Source organism: Ptychodera flava, chromosome 18 (genome assembly GCF_041260155.1).
Source record: "Ptychodera flava strain L36383 chromosome 18, AS_Pfla_20210202, whole genome shotgun sequence".
NCBI lineage: Eukaryota > Metazoa > Hemichordata > Enteropneusta > Ptychoderidae > Ptychodera > Ptychodera flava.
The window spans coordinates 8463220-8486743 of NC_091945.1; the positions used below are offsets into that span (position 1 = coordinate 8463220).

Consider the following 23524-nt stretch of genomic DNA (forward strand, 5'->3'; position numbering starts at 1 on the left):
TCCCGAAATCACGAGTAAAATTTGCTACTCCACCAATCAGCGTCGAGTTATCACATGCACGGCTTCCTTATAAGGAAAATAACAAACAAAAACAAAAGGCATGCAAGGCACCTAAACCTACAACTTACTCTATATCGGGGCAGTGCTGTGAAGTATTCATTTAGGTTCGTGAGCGAATGGTAACATTCCTTGCATGTTTTGGCCATCACAGGAGTCTGCTTCGTTATAGGTTCCTACCATATGGTTGTGCAGATAATCTTACTTTTGCTAAATTTTATTTCAGTGAGCGGTACCGTATAGATCAACGGAAAATATGGGAAATTCGCAAACAGCCACGTGTGAAGCCCCAAAGGTAGGGCCTCCATATATCTACCACTTGTGTTACGAATGTAAACTTTCTGTGCGCAAAGAGCTAATATTCGATCGCATGTTTTGTATTAAAATTTATTTGTTTTAATTGTAGTGTCTCAAGCACGTGCTACACTTTTTGTTTTGCAGGCTATTCGCCTCGTAAAAAGGGCAGAACCGAGCCAGCTCCGTGAAGTTTTTCAAAAGGTACGTGCAATGTTTCGTCTACTGTGACGATTTGGCCTTGCTAGCAGTTCGGGTACTTCTGTCAGGGGCTGTCTGTCACGAGTGCTACCGGAAGTTCAGAGCAGCTGATCTTCTAACCCTCGCATGAAGTGTCGCTCGCGAGGGGAGTGACGTTTGCGTGATTCAATATAGGCTGTACAAAGTGTATCTCGCACTTTGAAAGATTATAATCAGTCTGAAGTACGCGGTGATTACGAATCATTTTCATGTCTGGCAACCGTCGCATACCATACGAGAGCCGGTCAGAAATATTTGCATATGTTAATGTTGTAGTTCGCACGTAGTTCACCATGACAGGACATGCAGCTGTGAATTGCAACACATACACACTTGTACTTGCTACAGTATTATGTTTAATGTGCGTGCATTCTGTCGTAGATGGTGTGAAGAAGTCTGCTGAATGCGTCAGCCGGTTTTGCATGGGTGACAGGTCAAAGTCATGTCACTGCCAGTCACGTGCACTGTGTAGACTGTAGGCCGGCTTTACGGTATATGATCTGTATAAAACGTACCATGGCCATAATCGCTATGACTAATGTCAGATCCTGAGCTAAAGCATGCCGTACGACGTCAATGTTCGTGGGATAATCACGATGATACAACATTCTAGATGGCTTCCAAAGCTGGTTTTACGGTTATGTTGAACTTCCCTGAGTGTGGGTAGTCTACCCATCGTCTAGGCCTAATTACGTTGACCTTTCGCGGCAAATATTTTACGTAACCACCCTCAATCAAATTCAAGTGGACACGTAGACATATAATCTATGTACTAAGGCACCAATGCATTGTCATAGGGTTCATGCTAGACACCCCACCCCCTTTCCAATATCTATGGTAAGAGGTGGTCGCTTCTACTGCTCCTGTACACTGTTTTAGTAGTGGGCCATCTTTAACTACTGCCCTTTTGTCAAACATCTAAAGCATTGTTATGTAAAGGTGCTTGCTCCAAAGTAACCTCCCATCATATGGGTCATTGTCATGGTGACATAATTTATTACTGACCACGAAGAGTTTCATTAAATTGTAGACTTGTGGATCTTTTGTACTATTTATGATAAAATCTATGAGCCTAGTCCACAATGAGGTTGAAGCACACAATGTGGCATTTGTCCTTGAGAGACATACATTCACAGAATCTTGTTTTTGTCAGCCATATTTTGTTGCGCTGTGTTAAAAATTATGGTTGTTCTACATTGCAAGCTTATTTGATGGCAGGGCACAAAGAACTTCATGCAGACTAGCTTCTTGTAATTTTAACATGATACATTGTGTGGTTAATCCTCTGTCCTATATGGTGTAGTACATCTTTTTATCAATGAAATCAAAGATGGCAGTTTTGTTTCCATATGGGTGATTAATAAAAATGCAGATAATTTGCAGGAAAGCACATTCTAGGACTTTGTACATTACACCACAATCAGACAGGGAAGCGTTATCAAGATTCCTGATAAAAGTAAAAGTTTAGTTTCTGTTATCTGTCGGTAAAAGTGCAAATTGCATCTTCCACGCTTGATCACATTTTTGTAATGTAGGAGAGTTTCAGTATGCAGAAATATATCTTAAGATAAGCCTCATCACTAAAGCTAAATTATATTTTACATCACAAATTAATCAGGAAGACTTGGTTAGGAATTGAACATTTACCAACTTCATAACCTACAAAACTATATCACAGTACATTCAAAGTTTGCTACAAGAAAATACTATACTTGTATAGTCAGCAACTCAGTGTGCATCCACAAACACAGCATAGGTCAATATTGTTCATTCAGTGTATTTTATGATGCTTGTTGTACTTTCCTAACTGTAAAGTAACTAGAATGATATGCAAGCAGTATGAGGATTGTAAATAAGACTTTTCTTAATGTGATGAAGAAGAACAGATCTTTATACTTACTTGCTTTCAGGAAGTTAATTATTCAAATTTGACCACAAGTATCATTCCATTTAAATTTTCACGATGTTGCAGTAACAAATTTTGAAACTGAGCATCTGTATTCGCAAGTTTGACCTCTGTGACATTGTCTTGAAAGGTCAACAACTGAACTCAATTTTGGATTATTCAGGATATTTTGAAGATCTTTGTAAGTGTTAGTCAGAGTATTCCTTCATAGTGATTCATTTGTAAACCTTTCATAAATGCATCATTAAAATCCAATTTGTAACACAAACTGTGACAGACATTGTCAGCCCTTCAGATGATAATGGCTCTACCACTACTAACCTGACCTGACTTGACCTCATCTGTGGCACATAGACTGTAAGCAGTCTATCAATGTAATTTGATTCAGTGACCTTTGTATGACCCCAAACAGGATTCAGATGTAGGATTTTACAAAAAAACAATGGTTTCTTGTTGACTGTTTCACATTATTATCCGGTCATCTTTGGTACTGCACATTTAAACGCTTGTGTAAATTCTGAAAACATACAACAAGTAAATCGGAATGTGAAAAATGATGTGAAAACATCACATAGATTATTTACATGTAGTGCAAAATAGAATAAGAAATTCATAGATGGATACTTAAATGGCGTCTTTTCAGATTATCACTGCATCGGTTGGCATACATTTCAGGGATTGAATTATCCACATGTACTATGCATGTCCATGTAACTTGGTGCAGGTAGATGTAGATTGCAAGGCCAATGTGTACACTGTGCGTGTTGAAAATAAAACAGCATATATTCTAATTTTTACCTCGAATTTCCAAACATCCAACATTTGGTCATTTCAACCGGCAAAATTACAGTTTTTAATTTATATTTGGAATTCGGTTAAATTTACTGGTTAACCATGAGATTAGAAAGTAATCCCAAAATACTGAAGGTGATACATGTGAATAATAAAGCCACACGTTGTCTGAGATTTTGTCGTCTCATGAAACTGAATACTCTGTAGGTAAACCAAGCCTCTAATTAACATTTCACTATACATAGTCCTTACTAAGAAATACTAACACAGAAGACCTGGTAGTAGACAATTAAAAGGATTACTTGAAATATCTAATTGATAAACAATAATGAGTTTATTGTGCAGGTACTGAGAAACTGGTGCATGCTGCTGGATGCAAAACCAGACATGCATAGTGTGCATATCGGCAAAAAAATCTGTTTCCACACCAGCTTGCTTCCTTGTTCATAAATGCAAACATTTACAATAACCCTTCTCAACTTTAGTTTAATAACCCATATTAGTATTTCAGTATTTGAAAATGATAATTCTTGATAAATTTACTGCTAGAAATTTTTCCCTTCACCCTCTCCCCCTCAATGTCTATTTGTAATCTGTGTCACTGATTAGTGAAATCCTTCTCTAGGATGATAGATGCATCATGGGAAATTTTTCCTTATAAAGTCTAGTAAACCATACATTTCTATGTATTGTATACCTCCTTGGTAGAGCTGGCTTTACGCATAATTCTTGTTCCAGGTCATCTGTGTGCAATTATTATAATATATGTCAAATTCAACGGGACAGTTTCCGATAAATGCAGTAGATTTGGTTTCAAATGCATGTAAACTTTACTATCTATACTATTACTACTAATTATCTTGGATGCAACTATTCATATAGGTTGCAAGTCTAACGTCACTCCCTTATTGCAGTTATTGTATGGTCAGCTGGCAAAATGTGCGGTCAGCTGGAGTGGGTGTTTGTACGATCAACTAGCTGGTTTGTGCGACATGTTATGATTGGTCAGGACCTTTGGTATCAGTAAGAATTGATTGGTTAAGACAACTGGTAACAGTAGGAACGCCAGATAGTTGTGTTTTCTGCTCCTGCTGCTATCAGTAGTCTTGGCCGATGTCTTCCCTTATCACGCTGTCCTGTGTGTGGATTGGAAAGCAGGGAGGAGGGTGTCGCCTACACCATCTGCTAGTAAACCAACCCCAGTATACCCCCTCCCCTCAATCAAGACCCCCCAAGGGATCATTCATGAAGAACCCCCAAAGTTATGAAAGATTGGCATCATCAAATGACATGCACAGGACAGCTTGTCATTGTCTCTTGTATTCTTTGTTCTAGGAATGTGTCAACCCGTCCGTGTGAAGCCGACTGGTTGGTGGAACTTTCCTTCAATGTTTTACTTTTTAATGTACACATCTCTATAATCTTCAAACAAAATCTTTCCACAGGAACATAGGTCAAAAGGACAGAGGTCATTAAAAGGTCATAGGTGAAGCAGTCATCACTTAGCAACCAGATGGATTGTTTTCTCGTCCTAATATTTTTCTCGCAGTGAAAAAGATTATTGCATTTAAAATAAATTGAATTTCAGATCTTATCATCTTGTTTTGTGCTTTTTTCAACAGTATGCAAGTGTTCAAAAACAAGATGAAGACTTTTTGACATCAAAAGATTTCATACAGAATTACCTTGGAATGCATACAGACCGTGATACAGACCCATACATCGTTGATTTGCTTGGCGCTGCTGTAGACCAAACAAAAGATGGGTGAGTTGATATTCCTGCCCTTCCTGTCATCTTTCTTCATACAATTAGAGAAATGAGAAACCAATATCAGGTTGCCAGTGATCAATAATAGTTTGCTGTAGATTGGATATTAGACAGAATAACCCAACTTCAGATCTATGATATAGCTCTCTTGGTTTGCGATATGAAGTTTGGAGATAATTCTCTCATTTTTGTCAAGAGCTTCAATTTACCAATTTTTTTTCGAAAAACATAAATAAAAAATTATGACTGCAGACGTCAACAGTTTGCTTATTGTTATTGCATTTTCTATAATTTGTTTGAAATTTCATTTTATTATTCTTTTGATCGAAATAATCGGTGGCAATGGTGGCATTTGCCACCAAAAACTGTCAATCTGCCACCAAAATTTTTTTCTGGTGGTATTTTTCTGCCACTAAATTTTGGTCATCATGTCATCGATCCTATGGCTTGAATGAAGGAACACTGAAGGAACACGCATTGTCTGACGGCGGAAAAAACTCATTAGCCAAAAAAAACCAAACTAATTGCGACATTTTGGCATGAATGAAAACACAGCGTGAATCCAAACTTGTGATTGGCTAATCTCCATATCGATGACAGCAGCTTTTGTACACTTGACATGCTGTTGTCCTCTGTGATAGCCGCATATGCAGTCATACGGCACAAGATAAAAGCATGTTGTGACATTTTGAAAACAAAGCCAAACTGCAGCCTGCATGAATTAAATAACAATAAATACTTGCAATTCATTAGCCAGTACAGGGCTCAAAAATTCCTATCGCCCGACGCCCGTGGCTAGTGAATTTTACGTTCGGGCAAGTATTAATTGATTTTAAAAATCAATATGCTTCCCGTCCGCGTCCGACGGGCAAGTGCACCAGCGGTTGAATTAACTAAGCTCTGGACAATTCAAGCTTGAAAAAGTATTTCATTAGGTCTGTACACGCCTAGAATCATTGTAAGTTCTTCAACTCTCAGAAGTTTTTTCTGAAAACCCTTGAAAATCCGCCCGACATCGCAAAATAATCGTTCTTGCTGTTGTAAAACACAAAAAGTCGTAAAAAATAGATTTTTGCGACATGTTCTCTCCGACGACACAGAGTGAACTCACTGTTTTGTACATGTATGTGTGCCGTAAAGTGGTCTGCTCTTGACAGTGGTTGCCGCGTCATTCTCTTTGTGCAAGTGTATGAGTCGTATCTATGACAGTCGATCGGCTTCACGCGATAGTGTAATTGCACCATGTGCTTGGTAAATGGATGTAAACTTATTCGAAGCCATGGATCTCGGCAATGCTTACTGTTCAACGTAAATCAACCCCAGTTGAAAAAGTACAAGTTTACATCATAGTCGAAACGGGCTCAGTCGACCAAGGAGGCCACATATTGCAGCTACGTAGTGCGTGAGATGCAGACAGTTTCAAATTACGTGACCTTGGTTGTTAGGGATCGGCTCTCACTTACAGAAAACAAATCTGTACTGAAGAGTATAACGAAAACGAAACTTGAATCTGCTCTCTTGACGAATACATTTATCAAAATAAAACTTTGAAAGACGGCTGTGCTCAGTGAGTAAACATGTAAACAGGTAAAAGGGTTGCAGATGTACACATGGTACATGTGCATATGCATTGGCAGATAAACACTAGCAGAGCAGTTGTTTGTGATCTCAGCTTGATAATAAAGAGCAGCAGCCAGCCATGCACATTGTAAATCACACAATCTTATTACTCTTATGCAAAGATTTTAATTTGGACGAGGTTGTGGAAAAATTCCAAATTCAAAGATGTTCTCTAAATGGCCAAATCTTCAGAAAAAAAACTAAAGTATTCTCACATTTCTTCTGCGACATTTCAGATTTGGTAATAGTCCTTCATTTTAACAAGAATGTAGTTCATGTTTGAATCTGTTTTTTCCCTCTTTGAATTCACTTCATATGGCCAAACTCTTGCTCTCTGTTACAAATTACTAGTACAGTTATTAGAAATTTAGGGCAAGTAATTTTTCCTCTTGGGCAAGTAAAAATGAAATTCACGTGTCCCACGGTTAGTAAGTTTGAAAAAAATTTTCCGAGGCCTGCAGTATGGGTTGATTTTTTGTGACGTGCACTCACCATATTTTCAAGAATTTATAGATTAGATAGAGTATGTGGCAATGAGAAAATGTTTTATTATACCGATCACGTGTTAAACTGCCACCAGATTTTTCATAATTGCCACCTGATTTTATATCCGGTGGCAAACTTTTGCCACGAGAAATAAAAAAGTATTTCTATCCCTGTATTCTTTTGTTATTGTTCATTATTCTTTTTGTTTTGTTTTTCTTTTGTTTTAAAGCACAATGCCGAGTAAAATGGTATTGTTAAAAATTGTGTTGTTGTTGTGGTAAATAAAAACAAAAAAAGATACACAAGGTAATCAATAGACCAAAGTTGAAGTGGATGCCAGGAGCATATGCAAAGGGGATAAAAATAAACACATTGTAAAAGCAAAAGAATATACAAAATAAAAACGCATTCTAAAATATAAAAGTAAAGCAAGATAATGAGGCAAAAGCAAATGGAAATGAAAGTAAGTGTTGTGAATTACAGTATAAACTATAATGCAAAAGTGAAATATTGGTCAAAATGTCATATTTTGTGCAGTGTTTGTTGGCAGTGTACCGGTAATTTCATTTGAAAAATCCACTCCCACACTATTTGAAGATTTTTCCCTTATTGGAATACAGCATCGACTCGTGTGCATAGAATTTGCAATTTCATTGTCTATAACTGTACTATGCTCAAATGCATATTAGGTTACCAAGATGGTCTGTCACAGATCACCATATTGTAAACTTGCCAACATATAATCAGATCTGAACAGGAAAATTTTTTAGTATCAAAATGCAATCCTTTTGCCCAATTGGAGACAAAATATGTTCAAATATTGACAAAATATCATGCAATTTTACCGTGATTTGAAATTATTACAATAAAGCGATGTCAGCTGGATTAGTATCTGTATGACCTCTCTTATCTATTATCAATACAGAAAATAATAGGCCATTCCCATTATATTTTGCATTTAAGTCTCTCCGTTACTTCCATATCATATGGAATAATACCTCAGCCATAAATCTTGCCTTTGAATTGCTGTACAGCCAATTGAATGCAACAAATAACTGGTTTTCAAATTGTGGAAATGTGTATGGATGCCACAATAAGTCTTGACTGTTCAGCACGCTATTCGACTGTTATATGATTCAATATGTAAAATAACAAAGCAACGTTTATTGGTCATCGGCATTCCAGAGGCACTGACAAGGACTATGGACCTTTGAGCTGTACTTATTGTCACATGCTGTTCAATTTAAGTTCAAAGTAAACAAAAAAAAATCTGATAGTGTACATTCTGGTTAGATTCTTGTCAGATACCATATCTTTTACATATTACCTATGTGGAGATACTACAGCTAGTTTATCATGTGATTATGTTGTCATAGTATTATGTTTTATTATGTTCAATCATCATGTGTCAATTCTTGTATTACCAAAACAAATTTTGCAGTGTGTATACAGTGCTTTACTTGATTCATTCTGTACAGCCTGTTTTACAATATGTAAATAAGACCAGAGATCAATCTTTCATTGGTTTCAACAATTAAAAAAAATTTTTAAAAGCTGTTCAGCAACTGCATGTACAAGAATTATACAATGCTACAACCTATCCTACAAATAAAAAAAACATGTCAGGGCAGCAACCACACGCAGCAACATTATAACCAAAATTAGAACATTTTTTTTTGAATATCTGAAGGCAGCAGCCGATTTAGCACATGTCGCTATATTTAGCAACAACATATATACAATAGCAAGTAAGGCCATTGATGACATCAAATTTGTGTCTTTATGCATACCTGTCATGGCATATTGAAAGGAATTTGCAGATTGAAATATTTTTTACCGGACAAAGAATAATTAAACTATTATAATGATGGCAAATATTTAAAATAAATATTTTAAAATCAATATTGTTCCATGCTATTTGTGTTATATTTTCAGGTTGATATCATTTGAGGAGTTCAAAGATTTCGAAGCTCTTTTATGTGCTCCAGACGCCATGTACAAATTAACATTTCAGTTATTTGATACAAATGGATCTGGGTTTGTCTCATTCAGTAAGTATGCTACTATTTTTATTTTCTACATGACAGAATTGATCTTACTTTAATACTACAGAGTCTAATAGAATTTCTTGTTGTTTTGATGTGCACTATGCACTCTTTGACTGTTTGAATCGTTAATGTGACCTCCAATGAACTTTGCAACTGGCCTTCACACAAACAAGCTTGTCTAGAAGGTTTTGTGTTTCAATCTCATTATTCTTGAAAGTCTTTGTTATCATCTGAAGCAAAATAATTCTATAATATAATACATCAAGTGTACAAATTATGAGGTTTTTCTGTTAAAATCAAAGCGGTAAGATATGGTTTGTACAGTGTTAGGTACAAAAGAATAACAATTGCGTCTCTGAGAGGTAATTTAATACAATTCATCTGTTGGGGTTACAGACTGGCATGACCCAGAACAGTTTAGTATTGAGTAGCCATCTTCTATTGTATTGTGTTTTATTTCTGTCATGAAAGCATACAATGACATTGTTGTTTATTCACTCAAATTATTCAAATTATTTTATGTGTGAGAGCACTGATTGTTGTAAAGGAAATATAATAGAAGGTTGGGTATATAGACATATTATTGTACAGGATAAGTTATTGATTCCGTTGCTTAAATCTCATTTGGTTGAATAAAATGATATTGTTTACAGAAAGAGATATTTGAGATGGTGTTTAACATTTGGCTTCAGAGTATCAATTTAAGAAATTCTCAGTGCAGACATATTATTGTTACAGTTTGGCACTCAACATTATTAAAGCACAGAAAATCCTACCCTGCAAATCAAATAAACAATAAGACGTGCATATATCACTGATTTTACGTTATATTTTGTTCATTCACTGCCCGGCAAATGATTAGAACATTTAAACAGTTCATTCGTATGCTGGCATTGCAAATTTCAAGGCCGTGTGTAATATGGCGTCCTTCAACTCGACTGGGTAAATGTATTCAGCAGTTTATTATCATTCTGTAACAGTATTCACACTATCCATTGTAGAATGACTTGCCGTGTGCATTTAACTTACAGAATGACAGATGTATTAACTGTCGTTTGTATTCCATATTCGTGAAACACATGCATGACGTCCCAGAGCTAAACATGATATATCGTTAACGAATTTCATCAAAATTGTGTGCAAAGCCGTGTTCTTATGCAGAATAATTTCCCTGTAGATTATAAATGGTATAAAAATAATCTTTGATTCACACTTTTTAAAATTCACATTTCTCAATCTTCACTTCTTTTATGAATTGCAAACTTCATCCAGCTGCTTGGTGATATTGTCAGTGATAAGTCAAAATTAGTTCATTTAACATTGTGTCAAGGATTGTTCACTTGGCAATTAGCCAATGATCACATCTGTGTTGGCATTTTGCCAAAACAAGTGTAGTTCATAAATATTAGCCTAGTTATATTGCTGTGTGTTTTCTTATCTGTACGCTTGTAAAAATTAAGTTATGGTAGTCTGTGAATTCTGGACTTAATCACACAATGGTTTTGACTGCAGAGTTGAGCAAGTGACATAGAAGATAAATATCAGTTTACAACCAGAAATTTTGCAAAAAGTTATATCAAATTATTTTCTTTGTATGTTGAATAAAAGCAACATCTCAAATGCAATGACAAGAAAAATTAATTTCAAATTTTAAATAACAACACGAATTATGGGTTGATAATTTATCAAAGAAATAGTTTTATACCCTCTTGAATTTTCCACACTTACCAATTGTGCATTTGTGTCAGTGAAATTTGTGAGGTAGGGTGCAACGCTTAGCTGTGATAACCATGTTGCTACATCAAAGCTAAACTGTTTACATTGAACAGAAAGGGCAAGATGTCAGTGAAATCTAAAATTTGAAAAAAAATATGTGACTATTATGTAAAATATTAGTGAAGAGCTGTAAATGAATTTGATATAATTTTACATTGAAGAGCTTAACCTTGTAACTTGTAACAAGACTGCAGCACTGGACAAGCTTTGAACTTGGAAAGTGATGTGCTAATATTTTGTCCAAAATAATTCTAATGCAGGACTTTTGTAAATCACAAGCACAGGAGCAAAAAGCAAATGGCATTTTGTTATTGCTAATATTCTGATGAAAACCATAAAAAACTAAATGTTGAAGGTTCTGACCACAGCCAGTGGGTGTAAAAGATCAAATTTATCTGAATTTCTGTCAGGGTTGAGTAGTGTTGCCAATCTGTTACTAAATTTAGTAACAAAACTCCAATCTTGATGAGAGCAATTACATTACACTTCAAGGTCCCTGACCGACTCTTGAATGCATACTCCATGGAAGGTTATCCAAGCAATAACTATTGAAAGGAATTATGCAATAGTGATAATAAAGGGTTTATTCATAATTACATCACACTTCCATCGTTGAATATGCAAAAATAAATATTTTTGACAAGAGTAACATAACTGTTTCTTCCAGGAATGGTGAAATTGTTGCCATCAATATTATGATTGAAAACGTAAAAATTGCAGGTCAAATGAGCCAATAAAGTTTGAGTGTAAAATATGAACCAATAGCATTTAATTCTTAGCTTCCAAAATTTGTCAACAGTAAAATATTAGAGAGGTGTATTGTTGAGTTTTGAAGTGTTACTTGTGGTGGAGGTACCACTTTCAAATTTTTATAATCTCCATATCCCTGCTGTCTACCGGTGGAATGTTCACTGGAAAGTCATAGCATAAAAGTAAGACACAAGTGGCTATGCCCTTGTTTGTGAAAATATTGATATTCCATTCTTCCAAACCAGAGTTCGGTGTTCAAGATTTGTGCCAATGACCATAACTTACATAAATGTAGTCTGCGCCGTGAAAGTGATGGACTTAAATCTTTTACGCAAATTTTCCTCACTGTGAACATTCAACCATTCTATTACCAAATCAAGAAGAAAAATCTGGGGTGGCAGTGAAGTTTGGTGTCAAGAGAAACATGATTACCTAATATTTACTAATATTTGCAATTCAAAATGGCTGCCATCCGTATGTCGATTCTACGGGGAAAAATAAAATTTTAAATTTTCGAAAAAAATGACTGAAAATTTTTCGTACTCTGAAAGCATAAAAAAATAAGCCCCCACAAGTGGTAGATCAGAAAAGCATTGTAAAAAATTGAGTCTCAGTACACATTCCCGAGGCGCATTCTGCCGTAAAGTGATAGAAGGTGTATATTTTGATATTTTGATAATCATTATCTCATTTCTTTCCTAAAATATGTTAAATATAAATTGTCATACTTGCAAATGTAGCACATTGTGTACAGTATGCAGTATTGTTGATATGTGAATTCTAGTGCTAGCTAGAATTTAGTCGTCTACAGTGAGATTGGGTATCACACACATAGGCTGTATTGTTATGACGAGTTGAAGACTGCAAATTATGCTGATTGTAACATGACAAGAATCATGGGGGAAAGAACCTTAAAAAGTTTGAGTTGCTGCTTAAAATCAAGGTGCAACAGATTTCCGTTTGAGTAAGCTTTCCCTTTTTATTTTATTTCTCCGTAGATGAGTTTCAGAGTGTTTTCAGTCTAACGGAAGTTCACCACAATCTGCCGTTTGATTTTGAATCAAGATACACAAAACTTCACTTCGGCGAAGATAAGAAAAAGGAACTATCCTACCAAGAATTTACACAATTTTTACAAGTAAGTACTCAAATTACAGATTCAGTAATCATCTCTTGATCTTACCTTTTTTTTTTTTAATGAAAAAATATTGCGTAACAATCAGAACCATCTTAATTAACAACATTTCAATACTGACAAATCCAAATAAGCATTAGGTTTTGAAAACTATTCTTCTCAGTTTTGCAAAACTCTGCATGTTGTCATGTATGTATTGTAACATGATTAATATTCTGTCCTTGTGTGTGTTGTTAGCTCACTAGTATATGGGATTATCATTCTCTGGAATTGATGGAAAACAAGAAATAAACCGATTACTGATCGTTGTGCTAGCAAGTAGACAGACAGTGATTCTCTTAAAACCAATGAAGGACAGGTTATTTTTAGATGCTTTGTCATGTTTTATCAAATTCATAGTAATATGAAAAAGTACAGAATAAAGTACAACTAAAATTGGCAGATGTTTCAAAATATGCTGAGTCAGCATATTTCTAATGGTGTTAGCTACGATTGAAAACATTCAGTGAAGTTTATCTCAACAAGTCTTGAAACAATGAAACATTGTAGGGCATTTAGTTCAATTTTTCTTGACTCAGTTTCATAAAAAGGACAATGGTATTGGTTAGTTTTGAGCTATTCTAAGTGTAAACCAATAGAAAAAAGACAGTTTATACTCTTTGATAAGTAATTCATTTTATTTTGATGCATCAGCAATGAGTTCATTCTTCTTGCAGACAGCTTCCTAAAAATAAAAAAAATCTTCAAGAAAATTTTATGAATTATTCCAAAATTACTCCAACCAAATACTACGGATAAGAAAAATATCACTTCACAATTAGGATACAATCAGCGAAGTCATGTAAAGACTACCTTGCTTTGAATAATAATCATTTGACCTTGGAAACCAGGATGTTGGATTTTGTTCAGGTCATCAAATCTCCTGTGACTATCGGTTTAATTTTATTGATGTCATCAGTTGTCAATAAACTGCTTTGAAATAATGCATGTCTGCTTGATTTAGTATCAATTCTCCTGAGTACAGGCTAATGGACAAGTAGGTCAGACTGTCCGTTTTCAGAAGTTGAACAGTCTTTTCAACCAATTTCAGTTTCATAACCCTGTGATTGTCAATGTCTTGATAAATCTAATATTTGAAGTGTTGAGATTTGGCAAATCTTCAAATAAAGACCAGGAGGCCATAGCTAAGAGAATTGTAGCACACCAAACATAAAACCAAAAAAAATCTGTAAATAAGTTTGAAATAGTGTACATTGAAAATTTGAGGTTGTCAGTTTCATATATTTAGTAAAGCTTAAGTCTACTGCTTAAAGTCATAGGAAAATAAAAATAAACAGTTTTATTTTCAAATGGTAGAAAGTTTTCAATTTCCAGTGTTTATTAAGGGACCGTCTCAGATTGTTGCATAAGTTCAAGAAATGAAATTCCTTCATTTAGATCAAACTCCCTCCCCCAAACGAAAGTTCAAAAGTGTGAAATGTTGATGTCTGCCTGAGAGTAGCATTTTGTTATAGCTACTGAAGAATATATATCCCCTGACCACATTACATTGTCGAGTAATATAATTGACCAGAGCATGACACGAACGAGTTGGAAACAGTTACAGCAAAATTTGTTGTTACGAGTGTGAAGTTTTTGTTTATTTCTACACACAATGTAACTAGAACTTGTGATCACAAAATAAAAGTGCGAAAGCAAAGTTCACTAATTGTATGGAGGTCAAACCCCCTCCCCCCCTAAACAAACGAATTTTGCCTTTTGGACTTATGCAAGAATCTGAGACTGTCCCTAAGATGATTTCAAAATAACAAGAACCAACTCAATGGTGCATACAAAATTATCATTTTTGTGGTGTGTTTTGCATAATATTGTTTACAAGTACTTTTCGGTTCACCATATCTGTGTTTGAAACTTTCATTTCTGTCATTCAATATGTGGACAGTTTCTCAGAATAAATTTTGCTGTCAGTATCAGCAATGTTTCTCAACAAAAAACATTCCCAACAGATATTTTATAGAATATTCCGTGGAAGAGAAATAGCAAATCTTTCATCTTGCATCTTGCAATTTTACTGACAACTGTACTTTGTCCATGCATTAGTCTCTTCATGCGGGTGTAATGTCAGAGATCAGATTACCAAATTGTCTGACAGTGGTCTGTATGTTGTAATGGCCATTCTTTCTGAAAATTGCCCACTTTGTTCATTGGTGAATATATCATCGTTTGAATAGCAAACGTTTACAAATTACAAATGATGTAATGTAATGCTTTGTATTGCTCCGCTGTTTGCCCTGTCAGACTTTAAATAGTCATAGATATTTCATGACCGACTGAGCACAGCAGAAAAGAAGGGTAAGGTCACCACATGTTGAAACTTTTCCAATGATGCACTGGGGCAGACTGCCGTCTGATACACAATCCCAAGGTCATCTGTAGTGGCTAGAGGAACCACTGCGAATATACACGATATAAACGTTGATCTTCAACTTATGTTGCTTTTACTAGTTCTATTTTTTTCAAGGGACAAAGTCGGCCATTTTTCATGAGTTTTGTTTCATGCGAGATACTACTTATATAGTTTGACATGTTGAAAGATACTGCATGAATGGGTGACCATGCATATATTCGACCCCGGTTTTAGACAAATTAAATGAAACCATCGCAAAAATGAATTAATGGTCATGACCATATAATTTATGTCTGAAACTGGGGTTTAATATATACATGGTCACCCATTCATTCAGTATCTTTCAACATGTCAAACAATATAAGTAGTATCTCGCATCAAACAAACTTTATGAAAATGGCCAACTTTGTCTCTTTAACCTTTTTACATATATTTGCATCTAGCTCCCCCGTGCATCCAACATCTTCAGGGCTTGACAATTCCTATCGCCCGACGCCGCGGACAAGTGAAATTTACGTTCGGGCAAGTCAAAAATAAAATCTGGTCGCCCGCCGGACAAGTTGTTTATACAACTCATGGCGCAATCAACGCGAACCTAAGTTGCGGTTTGTGCACGTGTCGCCCGATTTGCGTTGTCGTTCACACAAAATAAATGTCAATCACTGACTTTTTAGATACAATTGTGACGTTCTTCTGCGATTCACTTGCCGATTCACACAATGTTGCAATTTTTCGATGATCGACATGATATTGTTTCATCGTCCAATTAAAAAGTCGCTTAAAATTTGGCGTAAACAGCATTTCTTTGTTGTATGCTGACTGCTCCGCCCCAACAAATTAGGTAAAAAATTGCAAAACCCAATGCCATAGTGCTTATCGGCGATCGACCGTGCAGTACTTCACAATCATTTATGCGGCCTCGCGAGGTAGACGAACATAGTTGGCAGATAGTTTGTGGAGTGATCGCTGTAAATATGAGTATTTTACGGTAATATTTCCACTAATGCAAACAAGGCATTGTGCATTTTCGCGAGCTAGAGCGTAATTTCCGCTCCGCAGACCTACGCAAAAATCAAGCGAAGTTGTTGCCGTAAAGAGGCACGTAGTTTACGACGATGGGCATTGTGTAACTCTGAGAAACGACATTGTGATGATTTACGACGGCGCCACGAGGGCCAGCGTGAGTGGGATCGTCTGAGAATCAACGACTCGATGTGATGATTAGAACGATGTTTCTGACAAAAGATCTTTACATAAGCGTTATGATGAGGAAAAACGCCGTAGATGTTATCTCCCGAAATGGAATTTGGAAAGCACAGTGGCCTTGGTTGAAATATGACGGCTCCAAAATGTTCTGTACATCGTGTCTCAAATACCCCATCATTGCCAAACCATGGAGGTAGGACGAGACTACCTCCATGCATGGCCAAACCAAGCGAAATGCTTTTCTTGACAGATACGACATGTTTCGCGTTGAATCGATAAGGTCTCACGAGTTTAGTCAACCGCATTTGGTCTGTTTGGCGCATCGCAGATGAGATCGTGACGGGGACAATGATTGTGGAAATTTTGTGGGTCCCGCTGCTGAGCCCGATACGGTTTCACTTGCCAACAATCCGATCGCATGCACTCGCAATGCGTGAACCGAATGACGACGACCAGCGACAGAAACTGACCAATCTTTTTACGACGGCATTTATGCTTGCTAAACACGGGAAGCCGATGTATGATATGTACCTTCAAATTCAATGTTAGCCCTGCGTACAGGTCTGTGTGTTCCCGGCGTTATAGGGCCTACGGCCTCTTGTGGTGGAGGCCGTATAACGCCGGGAACACACAGACCGTACGCAGGCCTACTTCAATGTAAACTTTTGAGAAAAATCGGCGTCAACATCGGCGAAAATTACCAAAATAAGAAAGCCCTGAAAGCCGCTACTGAATTTGTCGCAAGTATTTTGGTCTTGATTATTGCAAATGGAGGACAAGTAAAATTTTTGAAAGGACAAGTGAAATTGAAAATCCACTTGTCCGACGGACAAGTGAACTGGAAAAAAAATTGTCAAGCCCTGATCTTGATGTGAACTAAGTGGCTCCAATTGTCTAAAACTGTAGGCTAATTCCAAATTTGACAATAAATTTTGATGTGATGCTGATTTTGCAAATTACAGATTTCTACATTGTTTATGTTTGATGGTTGCAAGAGTGTGGCAATAAAGGGCTGTTTCAAAGGGTCGTTAGATATTCATTAATTCAAAGCTTTCGTATCTGAAGCAGGTACAGTCTCAGCCTAAGGGGTGGCAACCCCCCACAACACCCCCCCCCCCCCCTTCCCGAAAGTTATTGGAAGACTTTCTTTTATATTAAAGACCTTCCAAGAGCTTCTTTGTTACATGAAATATGCCATGGTATGATTTTAATCATCACTAACCCTTAGAAATTAACGGAAACCTTAATTGTAAACCCCCTCGCATTTGGATTTGATGTGTTTCTTCCAGGGACGACCCTTCCCCCGAAATCAAAGTGATTTATTTAGGTAGGGGGCCTGCAGGCAGTATTGCCAGAATTATAGAGTACCCTTCCACACCTACGGGATGTCACTCAAACCAAAGAACTGGAAGTGTTTTGTCAATCAAGTATGACGGTTGAATTCTGAACCTCTGACCTTGGTTCTGTCAGTCTTAATGCTGTGCTGGAAAAAATGCATGAATGGACGAATGGTGTGGTAATATAGATGATCTATAATTTGAAATTATCAATTTTTCTCTGCTGATGATAGCTGTGTAGGCAATTTTATAGAAGGTTTTGTAAAGATTTATTTCAGAAAGGTGCCTGAAACCATACCCACATTAAGGTAGAATGCATCTCAGGACAGATTTATATTGACTCAAATTTTTCCAATACTTTTTAGTCCCCGCGGACTTATAGATTGGGTCCCGTCTGTGCGTCCGTCCGTCCGTCCGTCCGTCATCAACAGTTTCTCAGACACTGCTGAACCAATTTCGTTCAAACTTGGCACAAAGGCATAGCACTATGACCTACAGATGCACGTCGATTTATTTTGTGATACGATCGAATTTGGCCGCGAGGCGGCCATTTTGTTGCGATTTTTCATGTCTTTGGACCACAACTCAGACATCCTTGAGCAGATTATGTTCAAACTTGGCACAAAGGCATAACACTATGGATGTCAAATAATTTTGCGTATAATCCAATATGGGGGCGAGGCGGCCATTTTGTTGCGATTTTTCGTGTCTTTGGACCATAACTCAGACATCCTTGAACAGATTCTGTTCAAACTTGCACAAAGGCATAACACTATGGCCTACATGTGCATGTCAAATAAGTTTGCGATACGATCCAATATGGCCGCGAGGCGGCCATTTTGTTTGCGATTTTTCGTGTCTTTGAACCATAACTCAAACATCCTCAAACTGATTCTGTTCAAACTTGGCACAAAGGCATAACACTATGGCCTACACATGCATGTCAAATTATATTGCGATACGATCCAATATGGGCGTGAGGCGGCCATTTTGTTGCGATTTTTCATGTCTATGGACCATAACTCAGACATTCTTGAACCAATTCTGTTCAAATTTGGCACAAAAGCAAAATAGTATGCCCTTCATATGAACACCAATTTATTTTGTGAAATGATCCAATATGGCTGACAGGTGGCCATTTTTTTGCGATTTTTTCATGTCTTTGAACCGTAACTCAAACATCCTTGAACCGATTTTGTTCAAACTTGGCACAAAGGCAAAGCACGTACTATGGCATGCATATGCATGTATCAATTAACCTTGCGATAGGATCCAATATGGCTGCAGAACTGCCATTTTGTTGGAATTTTGCATGTCTTTGAAGCATAATTCAAAGGTCATTACACCCATTTTGTCCAAACTTGGCACAAAGATCAAGCACTATGGCATACAAGTCAATTTACTTCGTGACATGTTCCAATATGGCTGCCATTTTGTAAATTTTTTTCCAATATCTCTGCCCGATGGTCATTTTTGGATTTTTTCATGTCTTTGAGGCTTAATCATATGCAAATATTCCTTAACCAATGTTGTTGAGACTTGGTACAAAGATAAAGTACCATGGCATACATATGCATGTCTACTAATTTTGTGCTATGATCCATATGGTCAAGAGACAGCCATTTGATTTCAATTTTGGTGTGATTTTTTTATGTCTTTGAAACATAAACATAGGTCACTGTCCCTCGATGGACTGATTTTGTTCAAACGTGATATGAAGATAAAATACTATGGCTGCATTCTTGTGCACATTAAATTGTTTCATTATATGATCCGAAATGGCTGATGGCTGATTACAACAACATACCCAATCCCATAGCATTTCGAAAATTCCACCAAACCATGTGTATAGTATGTGCCGTCATGACACTAGAGGCAGTGAGGGCATCATTATGTGTGATGTAATCAAAAGTTCCTTCAGTGGTCATTACCGGCAGAGATGAGTCATTTATTGAACGTTCCTCAGATTACTTTATTATGCAAGTCACAGGCCTGATGCACCCGTTGCATCAATGTCATTCCACAGCGACCCAGACCACAGCTACCTAGACACCAAAGATTATAACAAAATGGACAAGCGGGGACTGTGTCATCAGAGATGACTTGTCTGGTCTGCTGCGTGTGCGGCTTATTTTAAAGTTCCTTGAGCAAGAAAAAGTTCTACCATGTTAACTTTTGAATATTGAAAATTTTACTCTTCCCCATAGAGTTAATAAAGGGATGGCGGCCATTTTGAATTTCAAATATCGGTAAATATCAGGTAGTTTGCTTTTCTAATTTCAAAGTTTGCATGTTGACTCCTGATTTTTATTTGTGATTTAGTAAAAGTATGGTAAAAAGTTTCATTGAGGAAAGTTTGAGCAAAAGTTTTAAGTTTTTCACTTTCAAGGCACATACTAGCTCAATGTGCTTAGTCAGCAGCAGTAATAGTAACATGAATACTTTGGTTGTTTTTGAGGTCTTCTACATCACATGCTTTTGGAATTCAAGTATTGCAGCCATGTCATATCATCACAACTCTAGGCCTAAATCTTAGGTCTTTGTGTTCACAATCCTTAAAATTCCCAAGTCGTAGATTAGCCTCCAAATTAAAAAAGTCGAGGGATATAGTATGTTTGAATTGTATACTTTTTTGGAAAGATACACAGAGGAATTCTGAGTTGTTATTTTATGATACACAGTAAACTAATACAGTGCATACATTGCATTCTCAATGCAGATGACCTTTCACCTTTGACTGCCATGGAATGTTCTCCGCTTTGATTCAATGTTTGGTGTCCGTCATTGTTAACTGCAGCCATGTGCCTGTACCACAAGAATTGTTCCAGGGAAACAGAAACTGTTTTGTCTTTTTACAGTATTCAACCTTTTCATAATGATTAGCGATGTGCGGACCAGTGAAAATGAAAAATATGCCATACTTTCTACCATATTAAAATGCAATGTGTTCACTGATAACACCTGTTGTTGAATCAGTCATCACACATCCTGTATTGATATTTGAGTATGCATTTGAAACCAAAACATAAAAGGGGTAATAGCAGTTACTTTTGATATTTTAATGTGTTTTTATTCGTAGAAAACATATTTTCTTCTTTTTCTTCTGTTTGGATGTTGAAATACAATGTATTTCCCTTGCAAACACAACACTGCATTCAACATACTATGTGTTGTAGTTGACAAATGAATCCTTTATCTGAACTAAAGTTCATGTGTCACTGATGACATTGGATGTTAGGCGCATGCAGGCTATTATTACAAGTTTAACACTTCCCTTTTCAAAATGATTTAGAGAGCTGGACAAGAAAATGTGTTTTACAAACAAAGCAAAGCAATGGAACATACATGGAAGGTTCCAGTTAATAGAGCTTTAAGATAAAGGAAATGCCAGCCATTGCTTATCATGCATAGAAACGATATTATCAGTGCACACTTTTTGTTGTAAATATTTGTAAAAATATACACCACAGATCATGCTATATGGCGACACATATGGAACATCAGATGGGATTATACACTGTCATATTTCACCAAGTTTTATCGATGGAGAGTGTGACATAGCTCCATCAAATGAAATTGGTAAACATATCACCCCAGTGCTCTAGGTGTCCATAGTCTCTCTCCCTCGCCCACAATGCAGGGGGAATGGGTTGTCTTTCCTCAACAAAAGGGAAAACGAAACCCATTGTATGCAAATCTAGAGTCCCTGTCACTTCATTTGCAATCTAAAGAGATAGACCACAAAGACACCGTTAAACACAAAATTAGGGCAATCAGACAGGGCAATCAGACTTTCTTTACCAATTTAAATTAACAGTTGGCAAGAAAGTTATGATAGTTTCATATACAGAAATCATCAGACAAGATTAAATTTTTTTGAAAACTTTGTTCAGTGGATGTCAGAGGACTTGAGTATAAAATTGTCAATACACCTAGAATCAACATACATTTGCTGTCATTGCATTATATCTCACTTTGTCATGTCTTCCTGTACCGATATTCATTTATCGTTGTTTTTCTTTCCGTGTTTTTTTCCAGAACTTACAAGAGGAGCACGCACGGCAGGCATTTGTCAGTTTTGATGAAAAAAAGAAAGGAATGATTACAGCCATGGAATTCCGACGCATCATGTCCACCATTAAAAAGAATTTACTTACACCCTTTGTGGAAGAAAACCTTGTCTCGGTGAGTTAGTTTTCTCTGACAATGAACAAACAACGATCTTTAAAAAGTAAAAATTCCAGAAATCACTGTCATATTTTTTGATTACACACGGTAGGCAAATGCTGCTCTAAGCTCAAGTGATGCAAAGCAACTGAGATAAATATTCAACACTTCTTGTACTTGAACCCTTGAGTGACAGCTCTAAGGTGTCACACTTAAGACATATGCTGTGAATATATCCCTCAGCTTTTGATTAAAGCATGTAAATAAGATGATGTGTTGCTCTTCTTTGTTGAACATTACCTTCAGAGTTTTCAAGTATTGGATTTTTTTATTTCATGGGTACTTCAAGTTGACATTAAAACACAGTTGAGCGCTAAATCATCGCTTATCTACCGTATCTGTTGCCACAGTGATGTAGGTTTAATGAATTATGACAAGCTACTAATTTTAGTACAATAATATTCAAGTTGCCCCATTAAATCTCAAAAAGCTAATGTTAGCTCTATATCTGTGCAAGTGATTTTTGAATAAGCAAATAGCATTGATGTCATGCATGTGTCCTGGATAAAATGGTGACTGTGTTGTTCACCATCACATCACTCTGCCACTTTTACTCAGACATAAATAGTGTGCAACCTTATTTGCCATATTTCTGTGTATAATGCACTCACTTTCTGGTCACTGTATTGATTTCATTGCAATCACTGCTTTTTACATCTTGCACCAGTGTTTCACTCAAAGTCAACTCCTGCTAGTGTTATCTTTTAACATTCTGGGTTTCCAAACTCGCTGAGTCAGTTAAGAATTCCTTGAAAATTCCAGTGGTTGACCCAGTAACAATACTTTTGTAAATTATTCTTTAGTCAAAGAGAACAGAGTCTTACTCTGTTGTACAAAAACTTAGTTTGACAGCAAACTATGACGTTAACCCCACAGATATAGATCTCTTGTCTGCACTCATTATTTTTCTTAATACATTGAGCAATAGACTTTCCACCAAGCTGTCATATGGTAATAGTTCAACTTCAATCAAATCCGTTCCTTGTCAGCAAGTATAACTGTGATACACACTGAACTTACTGTTTGTACCGGTATATCAGTACAGATTTCAAATATTTCAACACTGTACATGTATTGACATCAACAGGAAATTGTTGAACTTTGAAAGCTGAATCACCATACTGTGCTATCGGTTATAACCCATGATGATGACTCAGCAGCTCAGCTTGCTGGGCCATAAGTATCTTGACCTTTGACCCATAACACTTACCTGAGGTGTGTCAGTGACCTTTGATGGCAGGGTTGACCTTTGGACAACCAAGGTTCATGGAGCAATTCTGTATTCATTCATCCATACAACTCATTGTTAAACATTCAATAACAAAGGTCAATTCCCCAATAGCAACAAAATTAAAATAATAGTAACATAAACAATATTTTTATCCCAAGTAATCGTGTTCAATTTGTAAAGCTGAAACAATCCTAAACCAAGTCTGATTTGATTTGATTAGATTTGATTAGAGAACTGCCATATA

General features: G+C 36.5%; 1 protein-coding gene across 1 annotated transcript in view; it reads left to right on the top strand.

The window, feature by feature from the left end:
* The first annotated feature begins 172 nt into the window (after window positions 1-172).
* Window positions 173-23524, top strand: part of LOC139116765 (electrogenic aspartate/glutamate antiporter SLC25A12, mitochondrial-like) — a 30725-nt gene continuing 7373 nt past the window's right edge. Inside the window, 6 exon segments of the mRNA XM_070679409.1 lie at window positions 173-352; window positions 499-555; window positions 4912-5054; window positions 9099-9214; window positions 12736-12875; window positions 21861-22007. Coding sequence (XP_070535510.1) covers window positions 314-352; window positions 499-555; window positions 4912-5054; window positions 9099-9214; window positions 12736-12875; window positions 21861-22007 — 642 coding nt within the window. The 5' untranslated portion in view covers window positions 173-313.